We start from the raw sequence: 27,752 nt of genomic DNA on the forward strand, positions 1-27,752 counted from the left end.
ATGGGTCTAATAATCTACATGATAATGATGGACAGTCAGCACAAGGAACATGGTGGTTCCATGCCTGTGGACCAAAACATTCTACCTGGTCGCTCTGTCTTGGCCTTTTTCTGCTTTGCACACCTGTACAGGTACCTCCTTTTTAAAGGCAAAGTGTGTGATTTCTGTGTTTCTCAATGAAATTGCAAAAGTAATAATTATTTCAAACAGGTTTCCCAAATACCCCCATCCTAATAGCTTTAATTACAGATGAAATTTTGAGAGTGGCTCTTTTTTTAATTCTCTTTCTCACTTAGTTACTTCTACGTACAAGCGTCCCGTTCACTAAGACATGGTGTATTCAACATGGATGTGCTCATCGTCTTAGCAACCACCATTACGTATGTGTATTCCTTTGTAGTGCTGATCGTTGCCATGATTGAAGGGGCTAAACAGAGCCCGCTCACATTTTTTGATACACCTCCAATGCTTTTTGTGTTCATTGCTCTAGGATGCTGGCTGGAACATGTTGCTATAAGGTAAAGAAATCTTTCTTTAAATAACTCTTTCAAAAGTACTTAAAGAGTGAAATGTGTAATTGCTGTGCCACGAAATTGCATTGTTTGAAAACAGGTTTCCAGAACAATTCCACCATCTGCCACTGGTCGGACAAAAAGATAGTCCTGCCCAGAACTTGCTTTGATGGGCCACTAAAACAGCCAGAGCATTGTTATAATATCACCATAGTCACAGTGTTTAATCTTTTTAGGGTAATCAAACTACAAGTGACTTACTTATACTGTAGTTCATTCTGCATATTAAGCTAGGATAGGAGAGAAATATTTAAACAATGAAAAAGTTACACACATCAGCTTTTCTGAATGCAGTTAAATGTCAGTTTCTGTATACTGTTACCTTCCCAAGACAGTGAAGTTTAAAGTAAATTAAAATGCTGTTTCTTGATGGTGAGAATCTACCCAAGAGACAGTTCAAACCTCAGTTAGGAGTCTCTAGTTTACCTGAAGAAACCATACAGTATCTTTATATGATATCTGATGAAATCAGATATATATCCAGATTTTATTATGCACTTATCTTGATAGTGTCCATACAGACTTTATTTACTAAAATTTCTGTCTTACTGTAACTGTTTAACAGTATTTCTTAGTGTTTTACATTGCTTGCAAGCTGAGGTTTTGGACTGCATTAATTGCAAAAACTCTTTAATCAGTGGTGGGAATTGTACAGGGATTTTATTGTATTTATACATACAATATTTACAATTATTCATATTTGTCCAGCTTCCTTCTGTTTTGACAGCAGTTTTTTATGAGCATTTGTTCACTTTCTCCAGTACTGTAATCTCTCTCTGACATAAATCCTGTAACACGCTTCATGTGACAGAGCTATAGGTTTAAAAAAAACTTAAAATAAATTGCTCTTCTCAGGTCTGAATAGATTCCTCAAGCCGTTCTGAGCTGTCTTTGGTTTAATCAGTAACAGCAGCTTTTACAGCCAATAAATATTCTTAAGCTTGTGTTTGGATTAATTCAAAGTTGTGTTTTTATGGTTTCAGTATGTACAGAAGCTGTTGTATAGCCTTAGTCTGACCTAAATGGGATAAAATGAGGATTATATAATTAATTATATAAAGACTAATGCATTAAAAAAGGCAGAAGCTATTTGGGACAAAAGGCGGAATCGAACCCGAGTCATCCCACATGAAAAAAGCACATCCACACTGTTGTTACAAGTTACACTACTGCAGCAACACTAGGGGGTGCAGTTTGTCTTCAATTTCTGTGTTTCCACCAGACTATTTGTGTGCAAATAGCCGCGCTGTGTGGCAGGTGCTATTTACACTAGGTGCAAATAGTCATTCCATTTAAAAAAATGACAATAAATTCTGATTTTGTCAAAATGATAAATCTTTTAAATACACTGTTGGATTTCAAAGAAAATTGGTATGCATCATCGACATCATGTCCTGATGATGCTTGAACAGTTTGGAGACAGTACCACCTACAGTTCAAAACATAACATACACTTGTGTGCTGACTCTAACCTCACAAAGTCTCTTTGACACTCAATAAGCATGTCAACTAAGTGGCTCAGTATGTTAAACACTGATATATAGAGTCGTGGATTCAAATCCCATGTGGACCAGTATTAGAGTTGATGCTATATTGTACTGGAGGTTTTTGTATTGTTTTTACTGAATAGTTGCTGGGCTTATCACAGCTAATTTCTGCTTGCAGGTATACTTCTTGTTCTTCTTTGTCTAAGTATTGTTCTTTTGATATATACGGGAGTGATATAATTTGAAATGATTGAGAAGTTCTGTTTAGTATAGTTATCATGCTACATGCTATGATAGCTTAGCATGCTAATCAGTTAACATGCTAACTGTAGGGTTTTCTGTCTTATCAACGTAATTGATCACAATGCTATCAGTAGGCAACATTGCATTTGCATGCTAATAAGCTAGCATGCTAATCAGTTAGCATGCTAACAAATGTATTTGTTTGCTCGCTTTAAACTTGTCAAGTCTCTTTGGCATTAGTTAGGATTTCAACTGAGTGGCCAAGTGGTTAAAGGCATGGAGTTGTGGTGCCATAGTGGGCTAAAGCACAGAACTGGTAAGCAGAAGGTTGCTGATTCGATCTTCACAACCACCACCATTGTTTCCTTGAGCAAAACACTTATCTCCTGGTTGCTCTGGGGGGGATTGTCCCTGTGCTCTGTAATTTGCTTTGGATAAAAGTATAAATGCAAAACATAGATGTAGAACATTGGACCATTGTTCAAAAGGTAAAACTCTTTAACTAATATTTGATCTCCACAGCGTTATGACCAAAATATCTCCCGGAAAGATGTGATCATCCGGCTTGCTTTCCAGGCCTCCATCACGGTTTTGTCCATTGCATGCCCCTGCTCTCTGGGTCTGGCAACCCCGACTGCCGTTATGGTGGGCACAGTGGTAGGCAGCCAGAATGGCATTCTCATAAAGGGTGGAGAACCTCTGGAAATGGCCCACAAGGCAAGGCTCATCCCCAGTTCCCTATTCTCTGTCTGATCTGCAAAATTAATAATAAATGTCAGCTGCAGTGGTCTATGATGTGAATTTCTATTTAATAGCATAACTTAATTTTGATGTTTTTGAAAGCTCTTGTTTTTTAGTCTATATACTAGAGATTTTATCAGTAACACTTTAAAATAAGGTTACATTCGTTAACATTAGCTAACAACATTAATTAACATGAACAAACAATGAGCAATACTTTTACAGCATTTATTAATTGGTTAATTGGTTACTGTTTATTTCAACATATACTAACACATTTTTAAAATCAAAAGTTGTATATGTTAACAACAGTTCATCTTTAATCTCTAAAAGATTAAGCATATAATGTGGGTGTGACATTTTGATAGGATATTGGTCTTGGTGGACTAGATCTGCTAATGCTGCTGCTGCTGCTGCTACTGCAGAGCAAGTACGGGACTTGAAAAACACACTAGAAAATACATTTTCTAGGTCTAGACAGGTGGAGCTGGCATGGAAGTGGGTTTCAGAGAAAAATTCTCACAGCACGCTGCAGTGAAACCAGCTTATCTGCAAAACTGAGCAATTTAAATATTAGACAGAAAGAGACGCAAGTTGATTTGTTACATGATTACAAGTCAAAGGACCAATTAGCTTGCGCCACATAGAGTTTCATGTATGAAATTTGGTCATTTAATGCACTATGAACTGTTATAAACTAATAATGAACAATTGTATTTTTATTAACTAACATTAAAAAAGATTAATATATAGCCTACTATAAAAATATATTGTTCATTGTTAGTTCATGATACCTAATGCATTCACTGATGTTAACAAATGTAACCTGATTATAAAGTGCTACCTTTTTATTTATATATTATGTATCTATATTACCAGTCAAAGGTTTAGCCATACTTGACTGAATTTATGTTTCTCATGATATTAAAGGCATTTTAATCTAAAGACTTAATGCTTAAATGCATTAAACTAGTTTCGTAGACAAATATAAATTTTGCCTACATATGAATTTCTTTAAAAACCATTTTAATTAAATATATATATTTTTTTAATTGATCAGTTTGACTAGATGATGAAATTAAGGAAAAGCAGCCAACATACAGTGGCCAGCATACATGGGAACTCCTTTAATACTGTTTAAAAATTATCCCGGGTGGGATCTCATGAAGTTGGTTAAGAGAATGGCAATAGTGGGTAGAGTTGTAATTTAGGCAAAGCGTGGCTATTTTGAGGATGCTAAAATATAGCTTGATTTCTTCCACTTGTCTTATTTCATAGTTTTGAGGAATTTACTATTATTCTAAAATGTGGAAAATAGTATTAATAAAGAATGAGATGTGTTCAAACCTTTGACTGGAAGTGTATATATTATAATTGTCTACAACTGTATAGCTATATAATTGAGAGATTGCATATACATTTAAGTTTAGCTCAAACAGAAACTGTTACATTTCTTCAAGTTTTTTTTCTCCAGAAAATCACCAGAATTTACTGGTGCAGATAGCCTATTCTCACACTCGCTCCATTGCTACCCCTGCAGATAGGGGCTGTTATGTTTGATAAGACGGGCACCATCACTAACGGGGTGCCGCAAGTGTCCCGTGAACTGGCACTGTGGGATCGAGCAAGGCTTCATCTCTGGAAGTTTCTGGCTGTGGTAGGCACCGCTGAGGCCAGCAGTGAACATCCATTGGGCATGGCTGTTGCCAAATATTGCAAAGAGGTTTGAGAAAATTAGCACGCATACAATTTTTTACATTTCAGTATAGAATTGTATGATGGAGTCAATGGAAACTGGCAGGTCCTCCAAAGACTTCTGTTGTTCTTACAATTATTTATTCACCCCAATGCTGTTCCAATCCCGTATGACTTAATTTCTTCCATGAAACACAAAACGAGATGTCACGCATAATGTTCGAGACTGACAGCCTCAGTTACCATTCACTTTCATTGCATCTTTTTTTTCTATACAATGAAAGTCAACGGGGACGTAGGTTAACCTTCTGCCTGACATCTCCTTATGTGTCCCATGAAAGAAAGAAAGGGTGAGTAAATGATGGAAGAACCTTTGTTTATTCACCCCCATGTTAATCCAAACCCTCATGGAAACAAATGGAGATGTTAGGCAGAATGTTAAGGATGGACAACCTCAGTCACCATTTACTTTCACTGCAATGACGGTTAAAAGTGACTACAAAAAAGTGTTACACGGAAGAAAGAAAGTCATACAGGTTTGGAACAAAATGATGACTGAGTTTTAATTTTTGGGTGAAAAGTTCCTTTGAGCTATTTGCCATTTTTTATTCTAACCTTTACAGACATGTTTTGGCAGTTATTTTAATGAAAGGTTATTTGCTTTATTTATTAACCTTTTTTAGTAGCAAAGGAGTTTGTTTTACTCTATTTGTTGGAAATTTGGCCCTCACAAGTACAGTGTACCGAAGTACCTACATGTGAAAAGTACATGAGTTCATTGGAGTTTCAGATATTTGGGGAAATCTCTATCCCTCAGTCATTTTGTCATTTCTTGTATCTCTCTCTCTCTTTCTCTATGTCTTCCATCTTCCTCTTTCTGTCTCTCTGCAGGAGTTGGGAACAGAAAGTCTGGGTTACTGCTATGACTTCCAAGCAGTTCCTGGCTGTGGAATCAGTTGTAAAGTCTCCAACACTGAGGATCTGCTTCAGAACAGCCCAAAGGCACAAGCAACGCCCACAGCAAAACACACACCACTTCTGCTCACCCTCCAAGGAGCCACCACAGATGAGAGCAGCCTGTTGGCAGACACAGATTCAAGGTCAGTTAAAGTTTACATGTGGTTTTAGTGCCTCCTAGTGTGAGCTTTGTGCATTATCAACTTGTGCTTTATTTCCATTTTTTTGGATTTTAGTTTTCATAAATAATCTTGATGGTCTAGGAAGTTAGAGTATATCTTCATAGTACGTCAAACTCTTTTCTTTTTTAAATCCTGCCTTCCCTTGTATGACCTCTATAAGCCTTTTTCCATGTCAGAGTTGCACTGGAAGGAAATAGAATGTACACGGTATGCCAACTTTTCAGCAGATATCCAACATTCTGTCAACAGTCTGTTTAACAGTGAAGTGTGATGTGTATGCAGGGTTGGGAGGGTTACTTTTGAAATGTATTCCACTACAGATTACAGAATACATGCTGTAAAATGTAATTTGTAACGTATTCCGTTAGATTACTCAAGGTCAGTAATGTATTCTAAATACTTTGGATTACTTCTTCAGCACTGGTAGATTTTTTCATTTGTTTTGACTATAAAAACTCTGCCAGTACAGTAAGACAAAATACACATGTTAAAAATACATTCTCTGAAAAACCTAAATATCTTATGCAGTGTTGTTTCTAAAACAAGATAAATCCAATTGAACTTGTTTTAAGGATTTTTAGATATTTTTACAGGAAAACAATACAAAACGTATTATCAAGAATACGATTTTTCCCTAATATCAAAGATCTTACTAGAAAAAAAAAAATTATGATCCAACGTGAATTTTCTTGATAAAAAAATATGATCGTGCCTGTAAAATGACTAGAAATAGCATTTTAGCTTAGCGTAAAGCTGACAATTTACACAAGGTTTATTTCTATTTCTTCTGCTCCAAACTTACTTCACACTTACTTCTCTGTCTGCTCGTATGAATGTAACACATCATAAGAAAGTGTTTCACCGCTGTTCAAATGCACTTTGGATCGCATCATTTATATGTATAAATGTTTTCCATCTGAAAGGACGAAATATTAAATGAAACAAATGCCAATAAAATGCAAAGTAATCTCTTCAGTAATCAAAATACTTTTTGAATGTAACTGTATTCTAATTACCAATGATTTAAATTGTAACTGTAGTGGAATACAGTTACTTATATTTTCTATTTTAAATACATATTCCCGTTACATGTATTTCGTTACTCCCCAACCCTGTGTGTATGCGATTTGTTCTTCAGATAGCCTCTCATACCGTTTTGATAGGGAACAGAAAGTGGTTGATGAGAAATGGTTTGGAGGTCACAGCTGATGTGGATAATGCCATAAGCAGCCATGAGACTAAAGGCCATACGGACATACTTGTGGCTACTGATGGTACAGTCAAAGTTTATAAAGGGCCTTTTGTGTTTATTTGCACATTAAATCTTGTGCAATAGGCAGATACAGCCTCTCTTACATAAAACCTACTGTATCTAAATAGGATTTTTATTTAATTCAAGCAATGATAAAGGGATAGTTCACCCAACAATGAAAATTATCTCATCATTTACTCATCCTCATGCCATCCCAGATGTGTATGACTTTTTTACTTCAGCAGAACATAAAGATTTTTTGAAGAATATTTCAGCTCTGTAGGTCCATACAATGCAAGTGAATGGTGATCAGACCTTTGTAACTCCAAAAATCACATAAAGGAAACATAAAAGTAATCCATATGACAGTGTTTAAACCCATATGTTCAGATGTAATATTATACTGTATGTGAGAAAATTTTAGATGTGAAAGTGACACTAAACAGGCACCACATGTGACTTTCAGATGTAAATGTGAAAGTGAAAGTGGAGATTTAGAGTAAAAAAGGATTGTTTCACACCCACACCTATTATATTGTTTCTGAAGCTATGGATTTAACCAATGGAGTCGTTTGGATTACTTTTTCATGTTTCCTTTATGTGATTTTTGGAGCTACAAAGGTCTGATCACCATTCACTTTCATTGTATGCACCTACAGAGCTGAAATATTCTTCTAAAAATCCTTATTTGTGTTCAGCAGAAGAGAAAAAGTCATACACATCCGGAATGGAATGAGGGTGTGGAAATGATGAGAACATTTTTATTTTAAGGGTGAACTATCCCTTTAATTAAAAATAAATGGTCTTACATCAACAAAACTTTTTAGCCAGTGTGTTTAATTTGATTAATTCCAGTTTATGACCAGAAAACAAAGTTAATAATCTTGATGGTATTTAATTTAATTTAATTTCATTTTGTTTTGCAGGTTTATAGATTTTACTCAGATGGAATTCATCTTATTTTTTGGAAAGTTCATTTCTTTCTCATTATATATATATCACTCTTTTTATCACTCCATTCCTCTTCCCCTCTCCCTCTTACTTTCATAAAGTGGCAAAGGATCAAGAATTGCAGAAAAGAGGTCTTAAAGTTGCAATGGTGGATGACGGGGTCAATGACTTGCCGACTCTTGCCCATGCTGATCTGTGCATCACCATTGGTACAGGCACTGATGCTGTCATTGAGGAAGCAGATATTGTCCTGATACAGGTGAGTCAGACTGCTCTATCACAGCTTATTTTTCAGGAGACAAAGGGCAGACTACAAATTTGAAAATCCCAGAATTCTTCCTTCAATGATTTGCTGGATGTGGTGGCCAGTATTGAGCTGTCTAAAAAGACTGTGCAGAGAATCCAGATCAACTTTGTGTTTGCTCTTATTTACAACTTGCTTGGCATCACTATTGCTGCAGGTAAACCGCTCCAGCACAGTGGCACACAGTGGCAACTACCATAGTGTAATATTGTTTTCTGTCATTTGTGAATATGGTAATTTGCGTGTATGGAAGCTGTAAAAGGTGAATGTGTTTTACTGGTTTTGTCTTGGTTTTCAGGTGTGTTAATGCCTACTGGACTGGTGCTGCAGCCCTGGATGGGTTCTGCTGCGATGGCAGCTTCATCTGTCTCTGTTGTGCTCTCTTCTGTACTACTTAGACTGTAAGTGCACACAACACTACACATGAAGACTTTACATTCTCCGCACACACATTAGTAACCACTCTATACTGTAGCTCTGCCATCTCATTAAACTTATAAACTCTATACATATCTCAAACTCTCTCTTACTTTCTCTCTGCAACAAGAAGACATCAGTAGAAGTGTATGAGTTGAGAGCTCAGGGTCATAAACTCAGTCCGAGTCCAACTCAGGTCAGCACCCATGTGGGACTGGAGAACCTTCACTGCAGCCCTCTTTCATACCACATGGACAGACACAGGCAGAGCCGATCTGGCTCAGACCCCTCCTCCTTTCGTCCAAACTCCTCCCACCTCTCCACAACACAACCATACAGCCCCTCCCACTTCTCTCAGCTAGAGCCTGATGTGACAGGATGAAGCTTCATCGTGTAGAAGAACTAGCCTGGAGTATGTCATGGGGCCAAATAAACTTTCAGAGTACAAAGTATGCTCTACATCTATGATCTGCCATCACTTGTCCTTATTTTAGTATATTTTTTATATCATTGTCTTCAACAGGGGTCTGTGACCCCCTAGGCAGTACTGCAGGTGGTTCGCCAATTGTTTAATTTCAAAACAGATTTTTGTGGAAAAAAAGAGAAACAAACATGCATTAAACTAAAATACAATATTAAGTTAAACTGGAAATTGTCTAAATACTTCATTTTACTATACCTTCCGCAATAAAATGTTTTAAGTAAGCTTGAATTATAAAGTACAGGTATATGACTCTTTACATAGATAATTATTATTTCATTGCTGTGCAATGTAAGCATCATAACAAAGTGTGTAACACATTTCTTTACTTTATATGGAGCCTCAAAACTAAGATAGCATACTCAAAATCAGTGCTATATTTAATTCTCATCTGGAACCCATTGCCAAAAAATGAATGTAGTATGCACCCAGAAATTGGTAAAATAATCTGGATAATCTGAATTTGCATTTGTTTGTGTTGGTCTCCACAAACAATGATCCAATAAAAATGTGGCGACTTTTTTTTTCTTCACCATGACAGTTAGAGAGGGTTTCTGCCATAAACATAAGGTGCTGGTAGAGATACAGTATAGCTGGATTTTGAGTAGTGCCACCTGGAAAAATAACTTCACAAATAGAGTTAGTAGAAAAAATTTGTTTGTTGACATATTTGATTGAGGTACCTTTGACTCATCAAATTGTATTTCAGTAGACAGTAAGTTTATAATCATGACATGTCTAATATGTTCTCACTAGATTGATCAGATTATGTGATTTTGCTCCCAGATTGCTATGCCTAAAGGTAAAAGACATAGTGACACTTTTTCTAAAAGTGAATATTTTTTAATTTAATATACAGTCAGCAGTGTAAAACAAATCTGTCCACGAGTTTTCATATACAAAATAAAGTGCATGGTCCCAGCATGGCCTTTTCACATGTGCTATGTTACATTATTATAATACAGGACAATTGTATCCCCGTTTTATTCATCCATCAGCAGTACACAATTGAAAGTATAAATATACATTAATGCAGCACACAATCACTGGCTGTCAAAAAATACAAAGCACATACTACAAGTCAAGGTTAAAAGGTCACATTGAAAAGGTTTTGGGCCAGTTGTGTTGTATTGGAGTATTTCAGTATCTTTGATTGATTGATTGTTTAAGCTTGGAGCTCAGTTTCTCTTAAATTTAGCTGGACTGGACTTAGCTGGACTATATTGCATAGCTCAAAAAAAAGACACATACTGTATATATATATATATATATATATATATATATATATATATATATATATATATATATATATATATGTATATATATATATATATATATATATATATATATATATATAAGAAAAGTACTTCTATGTTTGTCTGTGTGTGTGTATTGCTTGTGCACAAATGTACTGTACTGTTAATGTAAAATCAAAGTGAGTCTGTATGAGTATGTCTATCCATCTTTTTTTTTTTTGTGTGTGTGCATTATTTCATCATATTCTAACAATTGAGAAAAAAAAAAAAAAAAAAAAAAAAAAAAACAATGTTCCTATCCAGATTCTAAAACTGAGCTCTACTGCTTTGCAAAGGCCTTGACAACACATAAATATGCATTCTCATTCTTTAAGAGGGATATACAGGATTAAATATAGTATTTGGCTGAACTTTGGGATAGTAAATACTGTAGTGCTATTTCTCATATTATTGTACTGTAAGTCTTCCTTTGTAAGTCGGTACTAATAATATAAAGCAAATTTCACAGTAGCCTGGTTGATGAGTAATGTTTTTACACCTTCAAGGCCCGAAACAGCTGTTTTAAAGCGCTTTTCATTTTTTTTTCTCAATATTTCACTATAGTGGAATAAAAGTACAACAGCAAGTTTAAATCCAGATTAGTTCCACTTTTAACAACAGTATCCACAAGTTTTAAAGGAATAGTTCACCCCCAAAATTTTATTTCTGTAATATTATAATAGTTTGGTACTTTGCAGCTAGAAAAAGCATTATGTTTATGGTACTGTGATCATGACTTCAAATGGAACATCCTGTTTTTGAGCAAAAGACAAATGTCTCTTTATTATAAAGAGCATGCTCCTTATTATCTGATCATGTGACAAACTTGGAGTAATACAGAATGTATACAAGTGCATCCTAAAAGACATTTTGCTGATATCACATGGAAATCTGCTGAGGAGAAAATCACATGTAACATTTTAATAAACAAAGGAACTATACATAAGTACATCCTATATGAGCCTGTCATAAAGTAAGGGGGGCAGAAGACAGGAACTTCTCCCTCGGCCGGGTGGTACGAATAAAAAGTTTTGGAATCAGAACTTTGCGTTTCCAAAAAGCTTTAACTCGACTGCACTTCGATTGCTGTTTTGAAGAAATCTACCACGACAACAACTGTATAAATTCATATTAGAAAGAGATGAAAAAAGTCATTAACTTACTGCCGTGCATGAAAATCGTCCGTATATATTTGCTCATCATCCTTCATTTACATTTATTCATTTGGCAGACGCTTTTATCCTCGTCTCCTCTTCCTCTCTGACACCCAAAGGCTCTCTCACCAGCACTACAAGTTGTGTAGCACCACACATGCAGCATTGCTGTCACCGTTGTCACTTTTGGGAGTAAAGAGCAGACCTTCACTTTATTGGTGAATGTCCATAAAGCTCATCTTCTAAACGTCTTCTTATTTTGTGCTCTGTGACATCACGGAATAATATTCAATGAATGCTTTTAATTAGCAGGATCATATACAGGTCCTCCACTGTCTTCAGTAATCCTGGAAGCTTTTATATTGAGAGGAATTTGTGAAAAAGAAATATTATAAATGCACACGTGATTATGGAAGCAGACTGTGTAAAAGAAAAAGATAGTTTTGCACAAAATGACTGTAAAATCAATATGTAAATATGCAGTTAATTAGGTTGAATATTTAAGAAATAAAAAAATAAAAAACATTTTAGCCAGGTAAATTACAAATTGTAAAGTTATGCACAAATATAATGAAGTTACAATGACGAACAGCACTATACTGTCACATTTCAGCACTGTCACATGGACAGTGACTCTATTAAGTAGCTCTTAAAGCGCATCCTCACCAGTTCATGCTAAGTGCAGTTTTGGGAAACGCACGTAAAATATAATGAGCATTCGTAAAATTGCTCGTAGAAAACGCTCTTAACCGCTAAGATCGATCGTTATTGGGAAACGCAGCCCTGTTGCCTAGGCCACATCCACACGAATATGTTTTTGTTTGAAAAAAATATACATTTTACTACTCTCATCCAGAGCCGTAGCTGGGTATTCTGGGGCCCCTGACTGTATATTGCTTTGGGCCCCTTTCCTATTAAAAAATACAGTTTAGAATTTGTTGTGCGCCCCCCCCCCCCCAGACCTGTGGGCCCCTACAGTCATCACCATCCATACTAGAACAACATTTTCCTACACCGAAAATGCTTTCCATAACTTTCCATAACGATGATGTCAGAAAACTGAATTTTATAAGCAAAAACAGATTAGTGTGGATGTGTCCTTACTTTTCTATTAATTTATTATTAATACATTTAAGAATGGCCAAAATATATATATATATATCATAAAATAAAAAACAGAAAATTAAAAATATTCTTTATACCTCACTTATAAGAACTTCACTTTTCAGTTCTCCTGCTGTGCCTGGGTACTTTCCTGAAGGTCAAATATTATTACAAACTCTCCTCTGGCTGGCGGTTTGTGCTTGGCACATAATATTATATATGGATAGTATGTGAATAAACTCAAAAATATATTTTTGCCTGTTTTTAAGATTTACACATTTCAAATTCATAGCAAAATTCAAAATTCAAAAAAAAAAAAAAAAAAAAAAACTAAAATTTTACTTTGTTAACACGTTAATTACTCATTTCAATTTGATGGAACTTTATGAAATTGAAATGCGTAAATCTTACAATTATTTTTGAGACAGATGCAGGGCTTGTTTCACCCCCTTCATGGCCTGACCTGTGTACTTGTGCATTGTATTTTGTCTTTTTTGCCACTGACACGCAAGTGCCAGCTTTACAGGTCACATACATAGGTTGCACTACAAATATCTAATGGACTGCATTGTAAAATGTCAATCGTTGCCTATTTTTATCCATCATGTTATTTTAAATATCCCTGATCCGTAATATATTTGATGTTGTCTCGATAAAGTCAACATTTTCACTTAAAAAAAATAAAAAATGCGTTTCAAGCGCGAGTCTGATAAAACAGGTGTTCTGTTTAATAATTCGCAGAGTTGGGGGAGTGCACTTTTAAAAGTGTACTTACGTTATTGATATTTCGGGCTTAGCGGAAAGCTCTGGTGATCTCTTGCACACACACACATACAGCGGGCACAGAGAGTGGATGGGTGAGTGAGAGAGGGAAATTGAGTAAAAAAAGTATTTTGAAAGAGTGTGCACTCTGGCACTCTCAGATGGAATACTCGCATATGGACACATAATCACGTGATAACTGATACGCAATATCAAACACAGAATGTATTACAATCCAAGCTGTAGAGAACATATCAATATGAAGACGAAGCCGAAATCCTGACATTTTTAGCCAGTTTTGAAATCCCGGCCGGGCGCTTTTTTCAGGTCCAAAAAAACAAAAAGGTCGTATATGGGGAAAAAAAGAGGACCTATATGATCACCCTATTTTATATGTACATACATTTTACTGCACCATACTTGTATGCTGTATTGCACTATACTGTTGTAAGTTATACCATGGCTTTGATAAACATTACATGAATAAGTATTTTAGATGCATTGTATATGACAGTATGCTATGTGCATCTGGTTTTCAGTGAATAAACCTTTTATACATCACATGTGTTTGAAATGACATGATAGTGAGTAAATTATAGTAGAATTTAAATTTTTTGGGGTAAACAATTCCTTTAACAATGTCCTGTGTTTGTTAGCATTTAAGGTGTTTCTTGTTGGACATATCATTCCATATTCTCAGTATCTCCTCTGGTGAGATCTGATGGACAGTCAACACTTTACGGTAACGACAGAGACTGTAGGTCATTTTCCAGTGATTAAATCCACTGTTCTGGAAGGGCTGAATACCTAGTTTACGCAGGCACATTCCCACATACACATCCTCCAGATAAAGGAGTCTTGTATGAAGAGAGGTCTTATAGATTAACTCTGCCACATCTCCAGAGAACACATACCCGGTGCCAGAGCAGAAGGGTGGGTACCTGCTGTCAGGATAGAGCTCTCTGGACATGAACCACTTGCTGCGGACGTCACGAATAGGGCCACCGTTTATCACATGACCTGTAAAAAAGCGCCGCCTTGGCTTGGTATTGGGTCTCAGCAAGTTAAACACTAAATTGTCCATGTTGACAAATATATCACTGTCCGTTTTCATGATGTACTGCGCACTGGGGCAGAATGAGGACACCCAGCGCATCCCCATGACAGTTTTCAGGGTCAGATTGTGGTAGGAATCCACAAAGTCCTCAACCAGGATGTCATGGAAGATCTGGCTCTCTTGTTCCACCATCTGGTTGAGGACCGGTTCAGAGCTAAACCCAAGAAGGAACAGTGTCAGAATGCGAACATCGCTGAATGTGTTCTCATCGCCCCACGTCTCCCGGATTGCCTGCCGGGCATCAAACTCCTTGTGGTTGGTGCTGATGAGGAGAACAAGGAAGGGCGTTTTGCCTTCGCATTTGGTGGGCTCATTGATTAGGAACTTGAAATTGTGCGGGTTTAGGGAACGCGTGCGGATGTTGCTGAATGTTTTGTTATTTGAGAGTCTCGGGAGCGGTTTGCGGACTGCCAAGTTCATCTGACCCATGTAGGTGGTTGAGGGGCGGGAGCCGCTGAGATACCACAGAGCACTGGCCCAGCAGACCACAGTCAGCATGTACAGGCATGACACCTTTGATGGCATCTCTGTAGTGGCTGGAGCACCTGTCAATCACACGTGCTTAGCCCACAGGCCAATCACATGTAGTTATTTGAAGAACATTTCTCAGATGAGCACAAACCATCTATCTTTTGCTGTCAAAACTGGTTCAGTTTTGTTCAGTGGCATCTTTCTGCTATAGAGGAGCATTATACAACATTTTCCCCAGTTCCAGAGCCATATAATTATTTATTGGTGTTGGTGACCATGTCATTTAAAGGCACATTAGTGTTTTTTCATATGCAGTTATTGATAAAGGACTAAGAAGATTTAACAGTCCTTTTTACTGTCTCAAGTCTCATATTATCTATTTGAAATTTGCAGCATTCATTTTCCTATAACTGACCTTCTGTCTCTGGGGGTCTTTACTGCACTGCGTCTGTTCTGACATTCATTAATAAAGCATAAATATAGTACAGAGTGAATAGGGATGCTTATCAAACCAGGTGCTGCTGAATGTCTCTTTGTCTGTAGGTCACAGAAAGCAAAGATGCTCTCTTTGCATGTGATGGGTATTCATTTTCCTCCCAGATCCCACTTTTTGGCAGCATATGAATCTGAAATAGAAAAATGGAAAATGTGAACCATATTTATATAAATGTTATATGTAAAACATACACATATACTGAACTCATATCATGTAGCATTTTCTTGGGTTCGCCAGTTACAATATCACATGAATTTTATATATATATATATAAACTACATACAGTCGGACAGACAGACAGACAGATAGATAGATCCTTAAAAAATGACTCTCATTGATGTAACCAAATGCATTTAGGATGATTTGGTCTTATTAAATAATTTCCTTGATTTCAGTTAAACCAGCTAATTTACATGTTACCGGCTGAAATACAATTTGTTGGTGACAAAAAATTTATATTGCTTTTTTATCTTATTAAAGTGACCTTCATGAAATCTCACAAAACTGCTAGAAATATATGTAAACAGACATAGCTGATATTAATTTAGGGGTGGGAATGGAAGACCTGGTGATCACGAAAATCTTCAATAAATACTATATTTAATAAATATTTAATAAATACTTTATTATGAAATAGCACTTCAGCAGAATTTTTGCACCTAAAGACACAAAAGACAACAAACAAACAACATCAGCATCAACTGTCTGGGAAAGACTCTAGCAGGAGAGCCTGAGGCAATAAGATGGATAAGATGGCGCCGCAGATGGCTGCTTTGGTGTGGAGCTCTCTAGCGTTTTTGCTACTTTTGTGTGTTTGTCATGTTTTTTGTCATTCTTTCCCGATCAGTTTCACCAGGGATGAACTGCTGAATATTTGGCAGAGCATAAATTATCATTTCTTGCTGGTGTTTGATTATTCTGACGTTTTATTAGACATCTTAGTTGGAGGCACAGCGGTGCACTACAAGCGATCCAAAGATGCACACGAGGGAAGCGAGCCGGTGCGCTTGTGAAACTTCGTCAACACGGCTTTAGGACTCCGCTGCCAAGTATTCATCTGGCGAATGTCTGCTCCTCACCAACTAAACAGACAAACTGCTTCCGCTCACCCAAACAAATAAGGACATTTCTCCACTGCTCTGTTTCATGGAAACCTTGCTGAATGAAGCCATCCCGGACAGCGCGTTTAATCTGCTGGGCTTCCAGCTGTTCAGAGCGAATCGCATTGTGGAATCATCGGGGAAGCCGAGGGGCGGTGGAACATGCTTTTACATCAATGAAAGTTGGTGTACAGCATTGAAGAAGATGTGCTGTCCTAATTTAGAAGCGCTCTTCATCAAGTATGCATATCGCTCTGTTCCATGTGCAGCTTTAGGACTCTCTGATCACTGTTTGGTTCATCTTCTCCTAACCTTCAAGCAGAAACTAAAATCAGCTAAACCTGAAGGTTACAGAAGTAAAGACTGTAAGGGGATAGACCAATGAAGCAGAGCTACCAGCCTGCTTTGACTGCACTGATTGGAGTGTTTTTTAGGCTGCAGCCACAGACCTGGACGAGCTCACAGATACTTTGAAATCATATATCAGTTTCTGTGAGGATATGTGCATCCCTAATAGGACATTTTTATCATTCAATAACGATAAACCGTGGTTTACAGGAAAACTCAGACAGCTTCGTCATGCCAAACAGGATGCTTACAGGAGTGAGGATAGAATATTGTTCAACCAGGCCAGGAACACACGGACTAAGGAAATCAGAGGGGCTAAAAGGAGCTACTCTGAAAAGATGAAAAACAGTTTCCAGCCAAAGATCCTGCATCTGTGTGGAAAGGCCTGAAAAAGCATCACCAAGTACAAGACACCTCCCCCTTGCTCTGTAGAGAGTCAACTAATGGCTGATGAATTGAATGTGTTTTACTGCAGGTTTGAAAAACCCAGTCTCACATCCCTCCCCCACTCTGATCTTCACTTCACATACACACCAACACCTCCAGAAACCCTCACCCCCCCATACTCAATCTGCACTTATGATCTGTGAGGAGGATGTGTGCCAGGTCTTTCGGAAACAAAAAACTAGGAAAGCTTCAGGCCCAGACGGTGTTTCACATGCCTGTCTGAAAGTCTGTACTGACCAACTGGCCCCTATCTTCACACAGATCTTCAATAGATCTGGAAGGGAGGTAGATCAGCTGGTTTGGTCACAACAACCTTGAACTGAACACACTCAAAACAGTGGAGATGATAGTGGACTTCAAGAGAAATCCCCCCCACCCCAACCCCCCACCATCCTGAGCAGCACTGTGGCAGCAGTGGAGTCATTCAGGTTCCTGAGCTCTACCATCTCTCAAGACCTGAAGTGGGACACCCACATAGACTCCATTGTGAAGAAGGCTCAGCAGAGGTTATACTTCCTTCGCCAGCTGAGGAAGTTCAACCTGCCACAGGAGTTGCTAACACAGTTCTAATCGGTTGTCACTGAGTCTGTCCTGTGTACATCTATAACTGTCTGGTTTGGTTCAGCCACCAAATCAGACAGAAGGAAACTACAACGGATAGTCAGGACTGCTGGGAGGATTACTGGTGGCCCCCTGTCCACCCTCCAAGTCCTGTACATCTCCAGAGTGAGAAAACGTGCAGGTAGAATCACTCTGGACCCCACACACCCTGCCCACTCCCTCTTTGAACTGTTACCCTCTGGCTGGCGCTACAGAGCACTGAGCGCCAGGACATCCAGGCACAAGAACAGTTTTTACCTTCAGGCCATTTTCCTCATGGACAATTAAACTGCCTCAGGACTCCCCCATAGTGCAATAAGATAATACATGAGATAATACATATCTCATGTACATATTTAATTCAATAACTGTACATACCCCTACCTTGCACATACATTACCACATTTAAATAAATAAAGCTCAGGCACTAAAGCTCATTCTGATATCCAGCCCCTCAGCTGTCTCAGAACCTCACGTGGGGGTGAAAAGTGACTCATCCCTTTTCTGGCCAGTATGTATTGTTTCTTTGAACCTCTATTAATATTGGTAAGATCCAAGAGTAAGTGGGCGCTGTTGTGTGAAATTGTGTTTGACGCATCTATGGCAATAAACGTTTTTTATTCCCGAGTCCAGACTCCTGACAAATAACAGAATAGGTCTGTGAACTCTCGCGGTTAACCAAATATTACAAAAGGTCACTGTGCGCATTTTTAGGGTATTAAAGGTGGAGTAAGTCATTTTAATCCAATACACTTTTTGTCAAATTCAGTGAATATCTCTTCATGGCCCCCTAGCTGTCCGTTCTGTGTGCACTGAAAATAAATCTGGTGTCTGTACACAGCCCTGGCTCTGTAAATGGGAAAATAAACAAAGTGGATTGGAGCGATCCACACAACACTACTGCACGTGCATGAATTTGTGGGGCGGAGCTTCTGAAGGAGCACAAAAGGGAGGGGTGTGTTTGTTTAGCTGTTGAGTTCAAATATCAACAGTCTCAGGAATCACTCCACCTTTAAGGAATATTTCGCTTTATTATTAAACATTAAATGCATGCAGGACTAAAAGGTATAGTCCTCCATACTGTTGCACGAATCTGTCGCTTATATGAATTTAAACCATCAGCTTTGTACACAGCCAAGGTAAATTGCACCTTATCTTTGTTTTTGAAAGCATTTTGTAAACCAAAGACTGTTCTCTGTAGTCCTTCGAATAAATGCGCTGCACCTGTGATACGCAGATTCCTTGAGCACGCACTTGATTGCCTGTGCTTGCGTTGCTGAAGTCCAGCACGCATTTGGCTGAACAATTGGGTTTAGAGGCCCCTGGGCGATGGCCCAATCGGCCCGGTGGTTAATCCGTCCCTGCTGATAGGCGCTTTTTTCAAATTGAATTGAAAATTCCCCAAAAAAGTGTTGTTTGTGGAATTTAGACACCCTGTTTCTAAAAGATCATTGGATACTTAGGCTTCTTTAAATTTCCATAAAGATCACTGGATAAGGACAAACTCAAGATTTGACATACATTATGTTATTTCACGGATTACCATCACTGGTATCACATCAGCTCTATTAAGACCCATATGCCATGCATCTGCTGTTGGTAGATTTGAACATTTTCATGAAGGAATCACACAAACTCTGGTCACAAATGTTTTTATTTCCAAAGTGCAATCGCTGTGACAGATATGAGGCCAAATATGATCTTATACCTCCATGTAAAATCTAGCGGGACGTGCCACCACCTCAGCACATACTATTTGTGAAAGGATGTGCAAATAAAAATAATGGAATACTTCTAAGTTATGTTTTTGCATTTATTTTTAATGCAGTAAGTAACTTGTTCAATCGAAACTGGCTGTTATTACAGTACGTTTGAATAATTAATATAAAGATTTTGAAGCCAAATATTATTGTTAACTGTGGACCAATAATTTAATCAGTAAAACCACTGTTGGGCACTTTGTTCAGGAGCGGGTTTGGTTATTAGCAATAATTAATAATAATCAAAAATAGTTATTAATTATTAAAATCAATAGGACATTGATTAGAATCAACATTAATTTTTTAATCCTTTAAATCAACAATCATCAAAGATAACCATCAATTATCAAATTCAATAGAATATTAATTATTATCAAAAGATAATTATCAATTATTAAAATCAATAGAACATTGATTAGAATCAACATTAACTTTTTAATCCTTCAAATCAACAATCATCAAAGATAATGATCAATTATCAAAATCAATAGAATATTAATAAGGATTAATGTTGCCGGGGCACCACCCTGGAATCAGGGACTAATCAGACAGTACAACAGTCTCAGTATAGGATTGTTCTCTTAGGAAAGTTGATGTCCGGAGAACATCGACATTCAAAAGGAAAACAATGAAGGCTTGAATCCAAGCACTGACATCCCCTGCCAGCCGCATGCATGCAGAACTATACCAAAACACTTCTCTTTAAAGTATAACAAATTTATTGATGCAGTAATATCAATGAATAATCAATACAATGCAGTCAATAAACTTCTGACTTCCAACTACAAACTAAACAGTAACATGATTAGATATGGTAACGAATAAGCCTATAATACATGAGAGGAAGTTATATGTGTGTGTGTGTGTGTGTGTGTGTGTGTGTGTGTGTGTGTGTGTGTGTGTGTGTGTGTGTGTGTGTAAGGAGAGGAGTGCAAAATTGGCGGACGTGGCTCTCATAGAGAGTACGTCATGTGAGGTTTCCGGCCAGAGAATGTGGCTGCGAATGTGGGCATAGAGACTGGTTAATGGTGTCTGGCCGTTTAACGCGTGTCTCCACTGGTACCATAACTTAGGGACAAAGCTGGGCTATATCACCAAGTTATCAGTTCACTAAATGTGTGTGCGGGTATGTTTATGAGGGATCGTGAGTGTGTGCGGTTAGTACGAGAGAGAGAGAACAGAGTGACGGCATCGAAGCCGGTTTAAGCGAACGTGGGAGAGAAGGCAATCGTTAGTTTTATCACTCAGAGATGTGGTGAAAGGCTTGTAATCCGTCCGCCGCGGTCGTTGGTTCTTTAATTGATAAACTCAGTGTGCCTGTCTCACCTGCAATCGCTAAAATGCACAAAGAGTCCAACGTGGTTGGACAACAACACAGCAAAACTCATTCGTGGTAACAGTAAGTTACAGTAATACCTTTGAGTATTATTAGCAGCAATGAGCGGACTCGGCGGTCCGTAAAATATACAAGCAATAACCTTGATACACAAGAATAACACACTATAATAATCTATCTCTGCCCAGACGTAAACCTCTTACTTGAGTTGTGTTAGGACATGGGAAGAATGTGTGTTCGTCCATCGTTTGACTCCGACTCAGTATTTGAGGCTCGGGTGATGAAGGGAGGCCATTTCCTCGCTCTGTCGGCAGGTGGTACGACGGCTGATTCTCAGCACGGAGAAAACAGTGAAGTTGACTTGGTTGAAGAGGGAAGAGAAATCTTCTTTCTTCACTTCTGCAAGCAAAAGGGTGAAGACACAGACTGCACGGCAGTCTCCTTCGTATCCATTAGCATGCTCGGTGGAACACGGAGAAATCTTGGCTCGTCCTGTGAGATTGAGATTATATGGGCAAAGTTCAGGTACGTACATTACTTCCTTGGGCAACGAGGCTACACCTGGGAGCAGCAGGGCTGCAACTAGACGAGGCACATGCTGTCGCTGGAAGCAATGCCCAGAAAAATCTCCGAGGTTTTTATACTCTCGATGACGTCATGGTTGAGGGATGCGTTCTGTCGTGCATTTCATCCAATAGGAGTTGAGAGTTTGATCCTTCAGAATTTCATACATCGGTGTAAAGTGAGCAAGGCTTCATGGGATCTGTAGTCTGTTTTGGATCCCTTTGTTTGATTTTGGCACTTTTATCAGGCTTTGAGTGTTCTTATAGGCCGCAGTCAGGCTTTATGACTGTATGTAGGCCTGCCTTTGTCTCCTATTGTGTCCCCTTTGGTCTGAAGAGTTGGTTGTTGTTCAGTATCTTTAGAGCAACTGAAGGGCCGAACAGTTCCTTTAGGTTCACAGTAACCTGTGGGTTATGCCTTCTGTGTCTTCCTGATAGAAAAGAAAATGGTTGCACAGTTCATACAGTTCATAGAGTTCACTGAGGCTTTATCGTCTGGGCAGAGACTGAGGCACATCTGGGCATAGAACTTCTAGCTAAGTCTAAAACTACATTCACCACACATAAAAGACAAACATTCCAAGTTATAGGTAGGCACAGCACAATCCTTTGCTGTTCTTTGGTCATAACACAAAATCATAGTAGAACATGACAATGGATACTAGGACCAAAAAGTTAGAGGAAAGGAAAGGAGTGTTAGAGGTTAAAAGGCTTATCCTTGGAAATTATTGGGATTAACCTGTGGGATGGGCTCAGACTGGTGTGTAAAACACGGCTGTATGAGAAGGAGGGAGTCCAGTCTGGCCTGTAGGTTTTGAATGTACCTGTACATGGCGTGTGCAATAACTGCCGTAATGATCCAACCACTAAGAAGGAGCCGAAGGGTGGCCAGACTGATAGGGTGTTCTTGGTAAGATGTCGATCTGCTTATGTGACTAGGAAATATAGTGGTCAAGCAAGTTGGTTTGAGAATGAACTTCACTAATTTCGTCCCTTCAGCCTGAAGCTGATGTTGAAGGGTTTCATCAGTGGTGAGGTTATGACCTCTAAATGCATCCATGATCTCAATTTCCGCGTCATGTTTGTCGATGCTGAGATGATGGAGGACCATATCATCAATAAGCACAGTGGCTCCTTGGGAAACCATTAAGAAGACCGTCTAGTTAGGTAGCGTTAGTTTATTAGCTGTATCATGGCGGTTGTATGACATTAGAACTTCGGTGGCTGGTGTGCTAATGTGCCAGCGATTACCTGTCACTCTACCTTTGTCTCTGTTCCTCCATCTTTGACAGACATGCTACCTTGACACTTTTGTTCAAGGTATTCGGCTCTTAGGCCACAGAGGTAGTTAGTCACCTCTCTAACAAAGGGGTTGCTTGGACAAACCCAATGAATGTCCTTTGTCTTGGTACACATGCTTAGGTTAAGTATAAGGTAGAGCGAGGGGTCCTCATCGTGGTAGGCGAGTGTTGAGGGTGTTTTGAGGTGAATGTGTTTTACCTCTCCGAAAACCATCATTCAATACGGACTATAGTCTGTATATATTCTGCCTTTCTGTGATGGGTAGATTGAGGATAAATCCTATTTCGAGGTTCTGAGGATTTGCATAGATTAGAATTGCACTGCCAAGACTATATGCCAGGTGTATCTGTGAAGGTTGCACAACGGAGGTAGTAGCAGATCTAAGGATTTGTTCGACAAGGTCTAGGGAGACCAGGTATGGTGGAATCCTTCCACCACTCAGAGTGGTGCTAGGAATTAGTGCATGCCGACAGGGTTGGGTTGAGGCATGCTGCTATTCTTATGGCGCTACTGTGTTGCGTTTTCTTCCCTTTGGAGTGAAAGCAGCTTGAAGAGCTTAATCTGATTCGAATGGACCCATTTGTGTGCCGGTGTTTGGCTTGGTTTTGAGACCCTGATGCGGTAGGCTACTGGTGAGAGCTTTCCCACTATCTTGAAGGGGCCTGACCAACTTGGTAGGAACTTTTTAGAGATTCCTGCCAGTTTGATGAACCTGAAATAGAGTACCTTGTCGCCTACTTGGTACTCGTGGTGAGATGCTTTCCTGTAAAAGTAGGCTTTGGATCCCTTGACACTGGCTTCCAAGTTCTTCTGGGCCCACGCGAATGCAGAGAGGGGAAGCCCCCAGCGGCTGAACATATGGTTCAGCAGCAGGACTGCGGTTGTTGTGGCTGTGGCATTAGGGGCAGGAAGGCATTCCAGCCACTTGGTGAAACCATTTTATGGTTCTAGGCATACGTGACCTCAATGTCGTAGCCTTGCAGTGCCATCATCCAAGTGGCAATGCGGCTGTTGGATACCCGCCCCTCCCTCAGCTGTTGGCTGTTCAGGAAGGTGACAGGTTGGTGACAAGTCTCAATGACTGTCTTCTGACCCCCAATGTAGCTATGGAAGTGTTCCACAGCCCATATGGTGGCCAGGAGGGCTTTTTTGCAGTCAGAGAACTTAATCTCTATAACACTAAGAGGTTTGCTCATGTAGGCGATGACACATTTGTCTGTGTCTTGTTTCTTTGTCAGGGTGGCACCGAGACAGTGGGATGAGAAGCTTGCCTCAAGGTGGAACTCTTTATCCTTGTCTGGGTAGGCCAGACAGGGTGCAGAGCTGAGCTTGTCTTTCATCTGGTGGAAAGACTGTTCCTGGGGCTCTCCCCACTCAAATGTTTTGTCTTCACAGAGTAGTTCTGTGAGGGGTCTGGCTTTCTCCGCATAGTCCTCGAACTGTTGGGAGTAGTTGCAGGAACCTAGGTAGCTTCTGAGTTCTGACAGACCTGTCGGAGCTTCGATGTCGCGAATGGATTGAACTCTCCCAGCTTAGGGTTTGATGCCATTTGCACTCACTGTTAGACCCACATACTTGACCTTGATGTGGCACCACTAGCCCTTGGCTAGTGCAAGCTTGGCTCCAGCGGTGGAGAGTTGGTAAATTATATGTCAGATCTTGATCAAATGTTCCTTAAATGTCTGGTTCCTCATGAGGATTTAGTCCACTTACACAAGGTTACCACAGGCAGCAGCGTCACTCATGGCCTTATGGAGGAAGATATTGAACTCGGCTGAGGAGTTCGAATATCTGAATGGACAACGGTGCCAGGTGTACTGGCAGTTACCAAAAGAGATAGCCAGCTTGTACTGGTCAGCTGGGTAACTCTCATTGCCCAGAAGCCGTTGGCCATGTCCACAGTAGAGAAGAAGCTGGCCCATTTGACCTTGGCCAGTTCTTGGCCCAAATGGATCATTGGCCAGTGGGAAAGTGGTACCTGCTTATTCAGAGGGTGATAGTCAACAATGAGAAGCCACTTGCCGGTCAGCTTCAACACTGGCCAGATAGGCAAGCTGTAGGTTGAGTTGCATTCCCGAATGATTTGCTTTTGCAGAAGCTTGTCGAGGATCATATGCAGCCAGGGGGGATTTTGTACTGGTGTACAAATGTGGGTGGCGCATTTGGATCAGTGGGAATGCGAATGTGTGGAGGTTGGTGACCCCACAGTCATGGGAATCTCTCGAGAAGATTGGCTGGAAATCACGAAAAAGTTTCCGAAGTGCATTTCTCTGATCCTCTGTTGTTAAAGCATCTGCTTTGGCAAGCTGCTTATTTACCTCGGCCTCAAAGCCAACATAGGGTTCCTCTGGTGAGGAACAGGTTCTGTTATCACCAGGGGTTGTGTCTCTGGGTTGAGTCACAAGAGAGTATCCAACCATGTCACCTCTGGTGCCCAGGGTAGCACTGCAGATTGGTTTGCCTTATAGCGCTTTGTGGCGGGCCACCATGAACATTTTGGTCGGGAAAGTGGACAGGACACCATCCAGGTTGTCATCCCTGGCTAGTGATGGAGGTAATTCCTATCACTGGCAGTGTCAGTTCTAAATCATGAAATGAGTTATCAACCAACATCCCTAGCAGTCGCCGCGCCGTCACCTGAATAGTGATGTGTGACAAGTAGGTTGAGCGGTGGCTCAGGGGCATGACGCAGATGGTCAGATTGAGTTCCCAGAAACAGGGCAAGGGTTGGAAGAATGCCTGTGGGCCAAGTATCTTCTGTCATTTAGAGACCAGGCAGATGGGAACACCTGCTGTTCACGCAGGGATAGTCATATCTACCTTGCTAGCAACCTGGCATGCCTGGGGAATGATCTGGCCTGATATCATGTGTTCTACCTCAATGGTCAGAGAATGCCTTTCAGACCAGACTTGGGACCACAGAACCTGGTTGACTGTGTCCAACTGAGTGCCTAGTCTGACCATAAGGTCCGCCCCTATGAACAACGGGGGTTGGAGTTAAGGGACTACACGCATGAAATGCATGACCTGCCTTTTCCCAATCCGTACAGAAAGAGCGCATACCCCAATCACTTTGAGGAGACTTTGTGGTGACCCTGCCGAAAGGATGCGGTGACTTTGCGGTGTGAAGAACTGAGGAGGATTGTGTCAACACAAGTCGTTGTATAGGTCCTGGCTCATAGCGATCTTTTCTGACCAGAGTGCTACAAGCGCTTCTGGTGTCGCTATACTGTTAATGTGCATGCCTCCCACTATATGGGGGCTGTACAGGGTTAAGTTTGTGTTCTTCAGTGAACAAAGGAAAGACTTGTGGTTATTAAATGAGTTTTGACTATCAACCTATGGCGGCTGTGGGCTCGCAGGTGGCATAGAAGGATCAGAGCCAGGGTCAGGCTCTGGAGGAGGCATGATCATAGGTAGGGATCCTCTGGACTCCTGAATGATGGTGACTTGTCCATCAGAAGCTGGTGAACTGTTTTCTGGACCATGTGGCCTCTGTGTATCAAAACGAGCCCACGTGTCCACGATGGCAGTCAATGAGCGGAGCCAGTCTGTCCATTAGGTCCTGGCTAATTAACATTGGTTCCGTATTAATGGGACATATGTAAATGGGGTGTACCAGCATCATCCCTTGAAAGGTAATGTCGATCCATGCCTGTTTTGTGATAGACGACCTATCTTGCATGTAGCTTGTGATGCTTATGTTGCAGGTCTCAATTTATAACTGTTTGCCGAGGGACAGCATTGCTCTAGCCACCTCTGCAAAGGGGTTGGAACCCATCAGACTTATTTCAGAACCAGTATCGAGTAGTGTGTGGGAGCTGATGCACATTCTACCACTACTGATGTGTATATGCATCGGGTGGTGCCCTTACGGACGAGATCGCCCAAGAACGTCAGGAAAGGAGGGTGTGGTGTGTTAGGAGTGACTGTTTTGGGGAGCAACTTGGCCTCCCCTGTTCCCCTTTCCCAACCTACAAAGTAAACTTTGGCGTTAACGGGAGGGGGTACATAGTCAAGTCATGCTGACGCCAGTGCCGTATTCCTTTGAGGAGCATGTCAAGCTGTGTTACTACCTCTGTCAGGCATCTCCTGATTATACCCTCCATTTCCTGTCTCAAACCTTGTTCTCTGGGGAGGTTTGAAACCTTGTCTTCCCACTCACCTCCTTGTTTGGGTTTCCGTTCGTACCATACCTTTCCTTTCGGCCGGCGAGTGTTTTGCCGCTTTGGCCCGGCATGATCCTGGGGGTGTGTCTGGTTACCACCCCCTGGTTCTGTTACTCACCCTACAGGCATCTGTAATACTATTAGATTATATTGTAATAATATTTGTAGATTATATAGTGTTTAAGAGATACTGTAATCTCGTAATATCTCTCTGCAGCGCTGCCCATATCCACCACTGAAAGCTGCTGCTCAAAACAACCCAGAAGCATGGTTTCCTGCTGTCATGTCACTTTAATTTAATCTACAGCATCTGAAGTTGGATTGCGGGAGGAATAAGATGCAGCGTTTTACGCTGAAATACTGCACACAGACTTGATGCAACTGTTTAGTGAATTCATGCCAGTGCTTCTCTCAGAGTTTGCAGGGGAGACAATAAAGGTGGAGGT

The 27,752-nt window shown here is 40.0% G+C and overlaps 2 protein-coding genes across 3 annotated transcripts in view; one reads left to right on the forward strand and one right to left on the reverse strand.

Moving 5' to 3' along the window:
* On the forward strand, positions 1-10,519 carry LOC127449530 (copper-transporting ATPase 2-like). Its single transcript, XM_051713017.1, has 11 exons — positions 1-131; positions 297-380; positions 491-518; positions 2,816-3,019; positions 4,584-4,766; positions 5,630-5,859; positions 5,959-6,084; positions 8,075-8,339; positions 8,412-8,541; positions 8,683-8,787; positions 8,927-10,519. Exons 1-11 carry the CDS (start codon positions 1-3, stop codon positions 9,181-9,183), a joined length of 1,743 nt encoding a protein of 580 aa, XP_051568977.1. The 3' UTR covers positions 9,184-10,519.
* The window catches only part of b3galt1a (UDP-Gal:betaGlcNAc beta 1,3-galactosyltransferase, polypeptide 1a), a 27,563-nt gene continuing 4,491 nt past the window's right edge, over positions 4,681-27,752 (reverse strand). Inside the window, exons 2-3 of one of the 2 annotated variants that reach the window (XR_007898606.1) lie at positions 11,741-15,811; positions 4,681-5,815 (exon numbers count right to left, since the gene is read on the reverse strand). Coding sequence is in view for 1 of the 2 variants with exons in the window: in XM_051711932.1 (XP_051567892.1) it covers positions 14,250-15,239 (990 nt within the window). In the remaining variant the exon portion in view is untranslated. Of the gene's footprint in view, positions 5,816-10,665; positions 15,812-27,752 lie in introns of those variants that run through there. The other variant, XM_051711932.1, reaches the window with a different exon arrangement.

The sequence above is a fragment of the Myxocyprinus asiaticus genome, chromosome 12, assembly GCF_019703515.2.
Source record: "Myxocyprinus asiaticus isolate MX2 ecotype Aquarium Trade chromosome 12, UBuf_Myxa_2, whole genome shotgun sequence".
Classification (NCBI taxonomy): domain Eukaryota; kingdom Metazoa; phylum Chordata; class Actinopteri; order Cypriniformes; family Catostomidae; genus Myxocyprinus; species Myxocyprinus asiaticus.